The following is a 14,480-nucleotide window of genomic DNA, read 5'->3' as shown; positions in this document are numbered from 1 at the left end:
AATACTATGTACTCTTATTTATTAAATATTTACAATAATTCAAGGAGTTTGTATTATTTTCTGTGTTTTTTTTAAATTTTGTATACTGCACTTTAGTAATGCCCAAATGGAAATTAAGAGCACACTCTAGTTTTGAACAAACACATGCATATACTGTATGTTAGTATATACAGGCCTCTGTTATACACACAAGCACAAGGGGGCCTGTAGGCATGCAGGGGGAGGTAGAGTGGCAGGCAGCTCCTACATGGTGCTCCCAAAATGTGCAACTTGTAAAGGGGGATGGCGCCTTGCTCACGGGTGCCTCGGCAGTGCTCTGGAGGTGAGCTGACACCTCCCGCTGTCAGCTCAATTCCCCAAACTGCTTTTTTAGTTTTGTTGCTGTTTGAAAAATCTATAACAATCTATGGTGTAATCTTTGTCTCTTAGCTTTAAGTAACTCATGCATGGCCCACTTGAGTACTTTCATTCAAAATGAGTACATATCATTATTATGATGATTATCTGAAAATTCCTTTACCGGTTAGATAAATCTAATTAATTACTTTACATATTTTCCAATCTGTACATTTTTTGGTGTTGTAATCCGTTGAAGGGTTTATCTTCTTAACACCCCATCATATGACCCTTCATCTGCTGTTACGTAACACTTCGAGCCAATGCGTTACACCTGCCAGCAGATGGCAGCCTCCACCACTGGGTCAAATAAATAAATTAAACATTGCGTGGAGGAATATAGTGTTTTCAATGAAGGGAAGAAGGAAAATCCCCGGATTGGACTGTAAACAAGAGGCATGAGAGAGTGTCACGGCCAGATGACAGAGAGGACTGTGCGGCTCCCACTGCGGGTCGATTCGGAGCAGGAAAAAACACGGAGACGCGGATCGTGGATGTTGATGATCGGACGACAAACAGAGACTCCATCCAGCGGTGAGCGCATCCTCCATCCTCCCTCCCGGTGCACCGTCTTCTGTGTTATTTGGGACATGTACTTACACGCAATATGGCTCAGGAGGTTTTGAGGTCTCTACTCAACAGAAGGGTTCATGAAGGGTTAATAGATGAAAACCCGCATTAAACTTGACATCCCGCTCCAGACGTGCTGGTTTTAAACCTAGATGAGCAAGCTCTGATAATGCCGGCTTCATTCAAAAGTGAAGCCGGCAAAAAAAATAAAAAATAAAATAAAATAAATAAATAAAAAATAAATAATAATAATAATAATAATAATATTATTATTAATAATAATAATAATAATAATAATAATAACGTTTTAAACTAGAGCGACGTTTCAAATCGTCAGCGGTACGCACCCCTGTTGATTAAATACTTCGCGTAACGCAGACGGACGCGCTCGTGGTTACGCACTTTTTTTGGGGGTGGTGGGGGTGTGAACCCATCAAAGTGACTGAATCAACCAGACAGCAAACTGCAGGAGCAGCAGAGCGAACAGAAAGATGTTTGTTCTGATTCAGAGTCAGAGAGCGACAGGGTTGGAGTCCGGTTTATGATGGATGAGAATTAGAATCAGCGCAAACACGCTGATGGTATCCTGGATGCGGACAGGAGGGAGCGTCAGCTATCAAGTTCAGTCACATATAAATCATTCTCAGCTTTTTATCGCCTTCTTTCAGGAATATTCTCCTGAAAGTAGTAAAAGTTGTTCATGGGGTGGTGAGTCTTGATGCTGTTTTACTTTTTATTTTGGTTGAAGCAACTGTGGAAGGGTGATTTAAAAAAAAAAAAAGTCATTAGTTTATCACAATTGGAAATACTGAGCAAACATTTAATCAGAGATGTTCAACTAATAGAGACAGTTCACATGGAAGCTCCCGGGTTTTTTATTTATTTATAGTAAGTTCACCCCCCCCCCCCCCCCCCCCGACATTCCCACCTCTATATTTGAATAAGCTCACTTGAAAACCTCACGCTGTCGTGCTCGGCGTCTATCCGGAAGTCCGGGCCAAGCAGTATATGGATAAATAAGAAAATAAACAATAATCATAGTTCCATGGTCATAATTCTCTGTTATATCTGAGCCAGCAGCTGGTTGGCTTTGCAGTTTTACTGGCTGCATACTGTACTCTTACTGGAAACAGCAAGGATAGCCCTGTCATAAATCTGCCTGCAGGCTCAATGCTTTTAGACAGAACAGGTTGGCTGCTTTCCAACATTTCCAGTCAAAGCCCAAACATTAGTTTGGTGCCATCGCACCTCACTTGGCAAGAATTTAATAAGTGCAATTCCTACATTGTCCTTCTGTCCCCGCTTTGCAAATCCGCTAAGTGAAATGAATAAAGAGAGTCCACTACCTACCCAAGAGGATAAAAGAAAACTAACCTACAGAGCAGTGATGGAACACATTAATCTAAATGTTTACAAGGTATGAATGTAGGAGGAGGTGACATGAACGGTAAAACCAGAACTGTCATAGTGTGTTTAGCTTTTCAGATTTAGTCTCTGCTGCATTATTCCTTATTTTACACTTTACAGAACACATCCAGTGGGTCAGTCCCTGCTGCCAGCATACAGTATGTATGGAGAATGCACAGCATTCATGTGACTACCGACATGTCGAGTTCACTCATGTTATCACATCACCTTCATGCGTAAATGAACTCAGGCTGAAAATGTAGGTTTCATGAGGCAGAAACACGTTTATCTACAGCTTGTCAGCCATTTCTTATGGAGCCTTATGGAGTTTGTGTATGAAGTCGCTCAATTACTCCACACATTTGTAACGTGGTTCCCACCGAACAAGCCAGCAGATGGACAGAGATGTTTGATCGTTGTGTAACACCAGCAAGCATCTGGGGCAATACCTATAGTCGCTTTGGGTTCATCACAATTAGCATTTGAAATGGAGTGCAAATTTTCGGCTCAATACACAATACATCCTCTAGGAACTGCTAGTTGTTGGATACATCTCAAAAAAGGTCAGTCTTCTATTTTACCCATAATTATCAAATACAGCTTTACAAAGGATCACTACATTTTGCAGTAAATAATAAATAAATAAAATAAAGTGTTGACCATCATTTCTAAACCTCCCTGGAGGTTTGGAAGACAAATGTAATGGTGAGTTTTTGTATACTGTGTACAGTCAGCTTGTACTGTTAGAGGATAGCTAATTATTGTACTCCATGACGCTGTTTTAAACTGGGGTTATTCAGAGTGGAACACTCTGCCATGCCTCAATGGACAGTCATAGTTCACACACAAAGACCACCCTTTCAGTCTGTGACACAACTACCATTTCACCCACTAATGCTGCTTCCCCTTGCATTCAACTCTCAGCTCCTATCCCCTCCTTCCCATAACACACCGCATCCGTGTTCCCTTTTTAAAAATATGTTTCTTTTGACAGCTTGCTGGGAAGAAGGAAAGGAGGTCACATTAAGTCCTGCATGTAAGAGAGAAAGGGGAAAAGTCTGGATAAACTGACAATATCATCCTCCACAATCCTGCCTTCACAAACTATGTAGACAGTTTGGAGCTCGCCTTTCTTGACCATCCAGGAGAGGCAATGGAGGATTAAATCACGTGCTTCGTCAAGTGCTATCACAACTTAGACCTGCAGAGACATCATTCTCCAGGGCTTCACTTGCCCCTGAGTCTTTTCCGAGAGTTTGGAGCAGCTAAAACTTTTACAAAGGAAGACAAACAATTAAAAAAGAAAAGAAAAGAAGATTGAGCCACGGCCCTTTTGAGGGTCTGGGAGAAGCCTTCGGGCTGCTTCGACTTGGAGGAAAAGTTTGCTGCAGATACAGAGGTGATGGGTAACAAGAACGCCATCCCGCTAAAACATCCCAACGCTGGGACTACGATTAAGGAGGAAGGGATGTGCATCAGCAGTGTCACTGGTAAATGATTTCTCTCTTTCTTATTGTGTTTGTTATGTCTGACTGCTTTGTGTTTTTCATGGTTCATGGTTCCCATAAACTGCTGCTGTTTTCTAGAAAAAACACAGTTTAAGACGATAAGCTGCAGGGAAGCCAGGGCCAATGCTCTGGGATGTAATACGCAGCTGGACTCACGTTACGTAACAGTTTCACCATACAGCCACAGCTAATAGTGTCTAATTGTCACAGCGATGGCTGCAGGAAAGGGGCCGTCGCCGATGGCAACCTGGTGAGGCAACAACGTGTTGTTTGTCAGTTAGTTTTAACATCTAGCATGTCTTCGGGGGCTGGCTGACGCGCACACACACACACACACACACACACACACACACACACACACACACACACACACACACACACACACACACACACTTGCTGTCAAGGGATATACACAAATTTTATGTTAATGGTTGGTCTTTGTGTCAGCCATATTTCCCCTTATTACAATCTATTTTCATGTAAGAGGAAACTACTTGGTGTGTGTGTGGTGATCTTAGGGAATGAACACAGAAAAATCATCAGTTCTGAGACCCCATTTAAAAAAAAAAATCCACATAATAGTATAAAGTCGTGTGTGTGCGTGTTTGAATCTGTGTTTGAATTACTATCCAACTGTAAGACAACTCAAACCACATAATAGGAGAAGAATAAACTCCCTGACTCCCTCTGAATGTAAGGCTAGAGACGGTTTGTTTGGTTAAGCTTATCAACTGGAGCAGCTAACCTGTCTGCGCAAAACAGTCAATAATATTTAGAATAAATACTGACAAGGTGGGTTTTAAGAGTGTGTGTGTCTCTTCTGCCGTCTTTTATGGAAGAGTTCAGAACGTGAATATCTCTGTGAAGACATAGGTTGCTTTACAGAGCCAGGCTACTTGGATACTGTCTGATTCTTTCTTGGTTTTAGTATCATAGAGATGATATAATCCTTTATTTGGATCAAACTTCAAAAATGCCTACATTTCCAATAAGGTAACCAAAACTGTGTTAGAAATGTATTGCCTGGTAAACAGTTTTTTTCAGCCCACACCTCTAGCTGTAACACAGATTTTATGTCATAATAATAATAATAATAATAATAATAATAATAATAATAATTATTATTATTATTATTATTATTTATAGTCTTTAAATCTAGTTTAATGTAATCTTGATAACATCAAAGGACAATATGAGGTTTGTTTTTACAGAATTAAATTTATGGGGATTATTATATAAACCATTTAGAAATGCTGAGCCAAAACCCTGCAACAATTTGTTAGAATTACGGATTTTTCTCAAACATCTCAGACATGAAGTATATTTCATTGTGCTGTTTGTTTGTGTGTTTCTAGGAGATGGAGCTCCAGGCCCCAGCCCAGAGCTGCTGGCCTCCCTGCAGTCCCTCAGAGAGAACAGTGACTACACACTGCTGCCGCTTTCCTTGCACCAGGTGTGTGTGTGTGTGTGTGTGTGTGTGTGTGTGTGTGCGTGCGTGCGTGCGTGTGTGTGTGGCACTCCTCTGTGACCTGATTCCAAATTCTGTGTTTTTTCCTTCAGCTGAGACAGATAACTCCCTGAGCTGGTGTTCAGACGTATCAGAAATAGCTTGAGCGTGCACACACACATAGATAGCTTAGTTTATCATTTAAAAAGGTCGGCTGTCTTAAACACTCAGTGTGAATGCATTAGAGGCAAGAACACATCAGTTGTAGTTACTGAAGCACAAAATAACATTTATGCAATCGCTCTGCTCTGCAGGTGGGGGACCTGAACTGGGAACTCTCTACTCTTTGTTCATGTCCTGCCTCAGATCACAATTACAGCATTCATTCAAACCGACATGCTAAATAGAGGTTTGATAAATATAGTTCAGCCTTAAATAGAACTGAAGGTGCGATCCTTTGACAGCCATATCTTACTGACAAGTGGATGGTGTGATTAATTTATCTAATCTATCCCATTATGTTGACATGCTTTCTCACTGCTATCTGCACCCATTGCTCAGCAATGCCTGTTTTAGTTCCAATACTAATACAAAAGGAAAGGAGAAGCAACACAGAGCAGAGTGTCATTGTGTGATGATGTGTTTGTGTGATTAATTAGAGCTATCGTTTCTTTAATAGACACACTACATTTACAAGGATTTAATCTGGGTGATGCTGCTATATTTAGCCTGTGGACTCAGATGAGTCTATATTAGTATTAGGAAAACAGTTTCAAAGTGTCTGACAGTACAATATCTCTGAAGAACCCCTTAAGGTCCCTTAATTCAGACTCCTCTGAATAATCCTGATCATGTTGTGGGCAGTGTTTTGTAACAGTGAGGTCCAGATTCGCTAGTGGCCCTTGCAAGAGTTCTAGGGGGCAAATAACTGTGTACTTTATGTTGATTACAATTCTGATATTCTAACCTATTTCAGTATAATAGTATTAATATCTTAAATAATTGTGTCGATGTGGAGAGGAAGGTAAAAAGCAGATGGGAAAAAGCCTACAAACACATTAATCTGCCCTGAGCCGATGCATGTGACTTCATATCTGACAGGTCCTCTGCTGGACTCCTGGTATGATGCCATCATGTGACATTCACTTTTAATGAACTTAAGACTAGCATCTGTGTTTGATTGGTGAGCAGCCTAATTAGTGTTCAAAGACATTTCCAGTTACGCAGAATATTTGACTTCAGAACATTCCAAATTGGATTTTCATATGCTGCTGTGAGGGTCTACATCTCTAAAATAGGCCCCAGCGTCACAGCAAAACAGCATTATAGGAGTTTCTATAAATTCAGAGAAATAAAATAAAATAAAGCATAAAATACTTCCTTATGACTTGTGTGCATAAAAAAACTTAAAGGTCATAAATTTATTATTTACAGACTTGATGAAATGAAAACTCCATTATGCTATCTAAGCTAAAAATTTACCTTCAGAGATAAAAGGTTCTCCTTTACTGCTGTGCTCCTATACTGGTTATATTATTCCTTTTATTAAGTTGTACTTTCACAAAAGGGTAGTGAAGTGTCAAGGGTTTCAGCATGAACAAACATGATATCATTGAAGGCCTTTGTTACTTGTACACAAGCAACATCAGAAGTGGAGGCAAAGCTGGCATCAGCTGTGGTCTTTTCGGTCATTAAGTACACAAAATCTGTATGAAGAGGTTTTACTTCAGTATTTTTTTAACCGTCATGTGTGTAAACATTTGCTGAATTGACAAGCTTTGTCCTAAGCTTGTCAAAAATGTGCTGGTTTCTGTTTAAATTTTGTAGCCATTTTAACCTGTGAGTATAGTCTGAAGAGCTACACGTAACTCTACATGGAAGGAGGTGATGAAATAATGTCATCTTTTGGGATAAATTAAGTCAATTTCGTATCTTGTCTTCAGATTGCTGAATCGTACTCGCTCAAAGAGGACTGTATCCTTTCATGTGTGCAGTGATGTCATCATTTCCTTTTTTGTCTTTGTTGTTTTCTTCCTGTCCATTTTTTCATTGGGTGTTCCCCATACGTTGGCTCCTATCCTAGAAGGCATGAAGTGGTTCTTTCCTCTGGGTCTGTTTCAGGGGTCTGCCTAGCAACAACTGTTGGCCTATCCTGCTGCAAGGAGGTTGTGTAGGTTCACATTATATGTTTATACGTCAACCTGGAGGAAAGAAAGGACAAAGAGAAAGTGGGAAGAGGAGGGCGGATTTGTGAGACATAAAACACTAAGATAAAACATAGGTGAGAACATGAATTCTACAGATCGGTGATTGATTCTTCTAAATGACTGTCTGATAATGAAAGAGTTTTTCTAACCAAAGGGTAAAAGATGTGAAATGCAGTTCAATGATGAGTCACAACTCTCCAAAATTCAAACAAATGATCGCAATGAATTTGTTTTTTGTGTCGTTATTCTTCTTTCTCTTTTCTTCCTTTCTCTCCATCTCTTTCCCTTTCTTTTCTTTATTGGCAGCTCACAGACCGCCTTTATGGTGCATATCACTACTGTCTGTCTGTGATGCTTGTTGAGTCATTGAAATAATGTTTTACCGAATCACCAACCTCGTGGAATTAGTCTTAGCGAACGATGAGACGCATGGGTTCCTTCACACCGATGTGAAGGATTGTATGGCTGCAAATGTAATAAGTGACGGTAGGTTGAAGGTCTTTAACTGGTGCTGCTGTCAGACCACTGGGCCATCCAGTTCCTGCAGCTGGAGAAGCTGTACCATGAACGTGTGCTGTCCAACCTCGACGCCCTGCAGGAGAACTGGGGTACTGCATGTGTCTGTCCCTGTTCCATACTGACTTATCAGTGATCAATATCCTGATTGTTATTTTCTACTGTACTGACAAAAAAAGAGATATGTGAGATTTTTATTTTATTTTTTTTACACCAGAGAGCCAGTGGAGAGAGAAGAAGAACACTGACTGTGGATTGTCGTCAGAAACAGACACCATCAGCGAGAGACACATGGAGATCCTGAGCGAGATCTGCAGGACACACCTCAGGTGGAACAACTCATGAGCACAGGATTCCCCCACGGAACCCACTCATCTTCAAACGCCTTAAGTTGATCCATACCTATGTAAACCTTCCCTGACATAGGTTTGGGTACAAAATTGGACTTTCCATTCTGTACTTCATGATTCCTACACCTTAGTATTTGCACACATCAGAAACTTCCACTATAAACAGCTTCATTCGGTGAGATTCTTTTAAAGTCTCCTCCTCCCACTTCCTTCATCGCTGTAAGACAGAAACCTTTTAGCGCTCATTTTGCTTTAATGCTATCGATCTCTGCCTCTCTCAATCGATCTTTGCCTCTCTTATGGAGACACTGATGAAGCACACAATGCGTGGAGATTCACTCAGCATCGAGACACACATGGGCCTGATTGGGAAAATAAATACTATTTCCAACAGATCTCCATAAGAGAAAGATTTCCACCAAAAGAAATTCCATAGACACATACTGCGAGTCTGCATCCCAGATGCTGCGTGTCCCACCCCCCCTGTGACTCTTGGTATGCTTCTGCAGCCATAAGTCATTTGATGCCGGTGGATTTCATTTTTGGAGAGCAGATATCATCTCTAGAAAGAGTTTATTTATTAAAATAGAAGAAAGTCATCCTTTATGTGTATGAATGAAAACAGTCAAACATGATGGGATAATGAAAGTCCACCGTTATCTGTTTGTGCAAATGAACCAAACTCACATGAAACCTTTCTCTCTTTCCTCTCCCGTCATGCTGCCGTTTCTCTGCTCTTATTCCGTCTTCTTCTGGCTCCTTGTTTCTGTTTTTGGCATCGCTCAGACCATCCATTAGAATGGAACAGGTAAGAAACATGAAGCTTTTCTTTCTAAATTTCTAAATCATTATAATAATAATAATAATAATAATAATAATCCTAGGCAGCATGGAGGTGCAGTGGGTAGCGCTGTTGCCTCACAAGAAGAAGGTCCTTGGTTTTTTCCCCCTGGGGCTTTTCTGTGTGGAGTTTATATATTCTCTCCATTTCTACCTGGGTTCTTTCCGGGTTCTCCGGCTTCCTGCCACCTCCAAAAACATGCAGCTTAGGTGAATTGTCCTCAGGTGTGAGTGTGAGAGTGAATGATTGTTTGTCTATGTGGGGCCCTGTGATGACTTGGCGACTAATCCAGGGTGTATCCCACCTGGGATAGGCTCCAGCCTAACCCGTTACCTGTATTTTGGATAAGCGACTGAAGACAAGACAATTACGACTGTCTCTTCCTCAAGAAGATGAATGAATGAATGAATGAATGAATGAATGAATGAATGATAATTGTCCTACTTGGTTAATAATATTTGATATGTTCGATTCAACAGAACACCCTGAACACAACGCTGAGCAACGAGAGCAACGACATGCTGTCCTGTCATCATGAAGGTACACATGTGACGGTTATGCTAAATGCTAACACAGTGATAACAGATACAGTATTTATTCTAAAGAAATGTTGTTAAACCGTAAAAATCTGTACATTCACTCTTTGTAGCACGCTAGCATGCTAATATTTGTGAGTTCAATCATTCATAAGAATTGAAAAGATACTTTGAAATGCTGATTACTCTTGATAAAAACTCAAATATCCAAATATCAGCTTATCTATCACTTATACTTATCTAGTGTACAGTTTATGCAAGACTCAGAAAACAGACATTAAAAAAAACCAGAGACTGATTTGTAACTTTCAAATGCACTGTAATAAAAACACAGCACAGAGTCTCTGTGAATCCAGAATATAATCTATGTCCTGTTTCCCCCTTATTCCAGTCAGCACACCTGAAACAACAGGCTGGGATGAAGAACAAGAGCAAAGCTGTAAGAGTTCGGAATCAGGGGGGCTTTTCCAACACACCGACCATCAGGAAGGAGGCGAGGAAGAGGAGGAGGAAGGAGGAGGGCCTTATGAGGAAGGACAGGAGGTAGATGAGGAGGAGGAGCGAGGCGGGGGGACGCCAGAAGAGGAGGAGGTGAAGGTGGAGTGGCCCACAGGAGTCCCCCAGGCTTCAGACAAAGACCTGGCCAAGCTGTCCCACACGGAGGGGGTAGGGGGCGCTGCGTCTGCCTTATTTTCATGGATCTATCTTCATCTTCTTCCATCTGCTGTTGGCTGTGTTTCTTTAAGTTCTGCTCTCTAACAGCTCTGTCTTAGCCCGCGACACGCCCATGCTTGACTCCCACAGTGACATCATCAACAATCTCTCTCATTTAAAAACCCTCCTCCCTCCTTCACTGGTGTATCCTGACGCCTGGGATAACACCCTGTAAAGCTGAGCTGAAGGGTCTGGTTCCTATTCATCAGGGCTGTTCCAGGCTGAGGGGATCTCCTGGATGGGTTATCATAACTGTTACATAATCCTGCATGCTAGGGTGTGGCGAGGACTTGGTTATTTTGCAATGAAAATAGTGGAGTCATGTTTCACAAGTCTTTTTTCTTCACCAAGCAAGTTCACATTCCCCCTTTCCAGCTTTTGAGTCACTTTTATCAACGCGCAATTAATTCTGAAGACGTGAACATTATATTGCTTGAATTAATGAACAGCAAGAAAAGAAAAAAACTCCACTATCATTTCATGATTGGAATTAGATATGCTTTATTTTCCCCATAAAGCCGTTTATAAGTTGTCCTTTAGTAAATGTGATATGCGAAAGAATTATTTTTTAGGGCTAATTTATTGTTTATTGCTGAAAATAACGTTTACAGTCTAGATTTTGGCTCATAAATGACATCACAGAATGCAAATCCATTGTTTGTAGCATTTCATTAACAGTGATGGCTTTCCAGTACGTAGCACCCCCTGAAGGAGTTAAATTGGATGCTGGCAAGTATGTCATGCATTACGTAATAACATGACTCACGTGACCTGTTATTAAGCCACATGAATTGTGATTATAAGACAAGCATATGTCAGGTCTTAAACAACTGCCAGAATGGCTACATGAATGAAAATTTTAAACTCACAGCACTTTTCCAAAATAAAGGTTGTTTCTTCTCATACAATTTGACCTCTGACCTCAGTGACTGATACATCTAAAAATTATGGCAGCATATAACGCATCCAATTATTCCTCTTCAGTAGGCAGCATATGGCTTTGCTCTTCTTCTCATATGATTCTCTTAGTAATATAATGGAAATGTAATGTAAATTTTATTGGAAATATAAATAATAATGTTTACATATATTTATTTTTTATCAGTAATGGTAATCAGTAATGGTTTCCTGTAGAGTTCCTCCCCAGATGGTCTGGTCTCCATTCTTAAGAGGAGGAGAGCCTCATTGGACGGTTTGCCTCCCCCAAGCAACAACATTACCCAGAATGCCAAGCGCAAAGTTCGCTTCAGTGAGCCGGAGGACGGCATAGAGCAAGGTACGGCTGGTTTCAATACCAATGCAAATATTTCATCATGATGTAGAAGTAGAAATTCATGTTTGAGAGCTGAGTCAGCGTGGCCACAGCTGGTGAGATCTGTGTGCTGCTGACAAGCTGCCAAATATTTTGATACCTTTGATACCATAAAGATGTTTATTGCCTTTGTTCTTTTCTTACATGCAGATGAAGTAGGAGGAGACTCCTGTCTGATCCTGCTGCTGCTCTGTCTGGTTACTGTAGTGATCAGCATCGGCGGAACCGCCCTCTACTGCACCCTGGTGGGCTCGTACACCAACATTTGCACGGACTTCACCCACAATGTCGACTTCTACGTCATAAATTTGTGGGGTTTCTTTGAAGGCCTCAGACATTGGTTGCCCCTCCAGACTTAGACACGTTCCTCTGCAGCTCCGGATGTTTGTGCTGTAACGGGCAAAAAGAGGACGAGCGAGACCCTGAACCTGACTCCTGCCATCTGGAGCCGACGAGCCCGGAGTCTGAGGTCCTGTGGTTCAGTAAACGGTATCCAAAGCAACAACAAACAGTAGAAACTGTCAGTTTACAAGTGAGACTCTGGTTTACAACTGTTTGTGTTGGTATTTAAACTTAAATTAAACCACAAAGACACACAGGAGGGCTTACAGCTCGGGCTAATGTTCATATTTTAATATATTTAGTAGTTTATCTACGTCTGTCATTGTTGTGTGTACATTTGCCTTCTGTTTCAGAAGCTGTCTTGTTTTGGTGATTTTACTTTAACTTATTCAAAGCTGTTGTCAGAAATTTTATTTACATTACGTTTATTGTACATGTGTCTGTTTTCCTTTTGAATTCAAGTTAGCATTATTGTCTGCTGTGTTGACCTTTTGTTGTACAGCTACAGCCGGAAGCCAAATCATTCAGCCTCCCATTCTATATGTGGTTCACTGCCTACAGTCTACCGTCTATTCGATGTTTCCTGTAACTAAGTAACACAAAAACAATTTAAAAAGGAAATAAGTTAATTCTATTTTCCCACAATCAACATAAAAAGCTAAGTGTACTGACTATTGCAGTCTCAAAAAATAATTAATCAAAGCTTAAGAGCATCCCTTACAGTTGACTGTGTTTGCTCAGAACAATCAAGATAAAACCCTGACAAGAACAACTGGTTCATTCTAGAACGGCGGTCACAGTCGTCTGACTTCAATCCATAGATCTAGTTGAAGCAGGTAGACTCAGAATATTCCTTTGCTGATGAGGAATAGGCTAAAATTCCTCAGGTACTCTGTGGGAAATTGGTTTCTAAATCAGGGGTTGAATCATTTAGTGACTGCAACACTTAGCACAAATAGTATTATGATTTATATTTATTTCATTGAGCTATTTAAACTGTTTTGGTTGTTGCAGATTGTTTCTAACATTTCTTTTATTCAGCACAGACTAATACAAGACTGACCATTTCAAAGAGCGTTGTATACTAAATGATTCTGTTAACATGACCTATTAAAGAAAGCACATGATCATAAAACAGCCTGAATACATAGTGTTGTATGTGTAGATTCTCATATTGAACACACTAGGGGCCTACATGCCCCTAGTGTGTTGTGTCCTGGGGCCTGTATTCAAAAAGCTGTGTGTGTATGACTAACCAAAACATGTAACCACATACAAAAGAAAGTGTGAAGAGTGTAAAGATAATTTCCCCATGTGTGGACAATAAAGTGGATTTAATCTTTAAACTTTAATTAACAAATTTTTATTTATTTAGCCTTAATTTAACCATTTCAAGTAGAATGACCTCTTTAAATACATTTTATTCCTCTTTTTCTTTGAGTTTTTTGATGGTTTCAAAGGTTTTAATTCATTTCTGTCTCCACACCTGACCTATCATTGTGTTCAATGTAAAGAGTGTTAGTTCACAAATATACAAACTACTTTGTGTTAAATATTTCTGGTCAAAAAGGACTTTTATCAAAATCTGAAATTTATGAATTTTGATTGAACTTAATCTTTTACATTTCCTTTTCTAAACTTAAAATGAAATGTGCGCAAGTTGATGATCATTTAGATTTACGTATTTTGCGACTCCGGAAGGCGTGTAAATTCCCCAAGTGTAATACCTGATGTCGGCCACCAGAGGTCAGTGTACACCAACCCCCTCATCAGTCCTCGGTCTATTAACCCTCCAACCCTTCAGGGCTGTGAACCCATCCCAAGAACGTTTGACGAGAGGTGGGAGATGGTCACAAAGGGAAGGAAACAACATTCCACTCACGAACACATATTTCTAATTTGTATGTTAACGTTTCCTTAATGCTCACATGTTAAATGAATTTCGCAAAGATTGAACTTACTTTAAGGGGGGGGGGGTTAACTTTAAAACAGAAATCAAACTACAGATTTGAACTTTTAAAAGGTAATTATTTTAAACTAATACTTGTGAATTTTAAAATTCATAGGTTAAACTTCAAAATTAAATTTAAATTTCTTGTAACAAGCTTTCAAAGTTCAAGTTCAAGAATTAAATCAAAACAAACTGAGGGAGGTCCAGGGACTGATGTCAGATAGGGACTGCTGTCATATTTGCCAAACTACACAATGTACACATTTTCATTTTGCTCTATGACGCATCTCTGTCATTCTAAAAGTGGTAGTAAATTTTAATGTTGAGTTTAGACAATATATTTACCACCAAAGATGCGTCTGACCTGGATTCTTCACAAAGGG

General features: G+C 40.1%; 1 protein-coding gene across 1 annotated transcript; it reads left to right on the top strand.

Annotated features, from left to right (window-relative positions):
• Positions 1-792: 792 nt before the first annotated feature.
• Positions 793-13,469, top strand: cnstb (consortin, connexin sorting protein b). The gene is made up of 11 exons (XM_068342629.1): positions 793-930; positions 3,368-3,863; positions 5,237-5,334; positions 7,272-7,302; positions 8,057-8,143; positions 8,269-8,380; positions 9,188-9,209; positions 9,722-9,782; positions 10,170-10,444; positions 11,627-11,768; positions 11,955-13,469. Exons 2-11 carry the CDS (start codon positions 3,776-3,778, stop codon positions 12,161-12,163), a joined length of 1,125 nt encoding a protein of 374 aa, XP_068198730.1. The 5' UTR covers positions 793-930; positions 3,368-3,775; the 3' UTR covers positions 12,164-13,469.
• Positions 13,470-14,480: the final 1,011 nt, after the last annotated feature.

Source organism: Antennarius striatus, chromosome 19, assembly GCF_040054535.1.
Source record: "Antennarius striatus isolate MH-2024 chromosome 19, ASM4005453v1, whole genome shotgun sequence".
In the NCBI taxonomy this organism is placed as follows: domain Eukaryota; kingdom Metazoa; phylum Chordata; class Actinopteri; order Lophiiformes; family Antennariidae; genus Antennarius; species Antennarius striatus.
The sequence above is the reverse complement of the archived record's forward strand: the minus strand, read 5'-3'. Positions and strand labels throughout refer to the sequence as shown.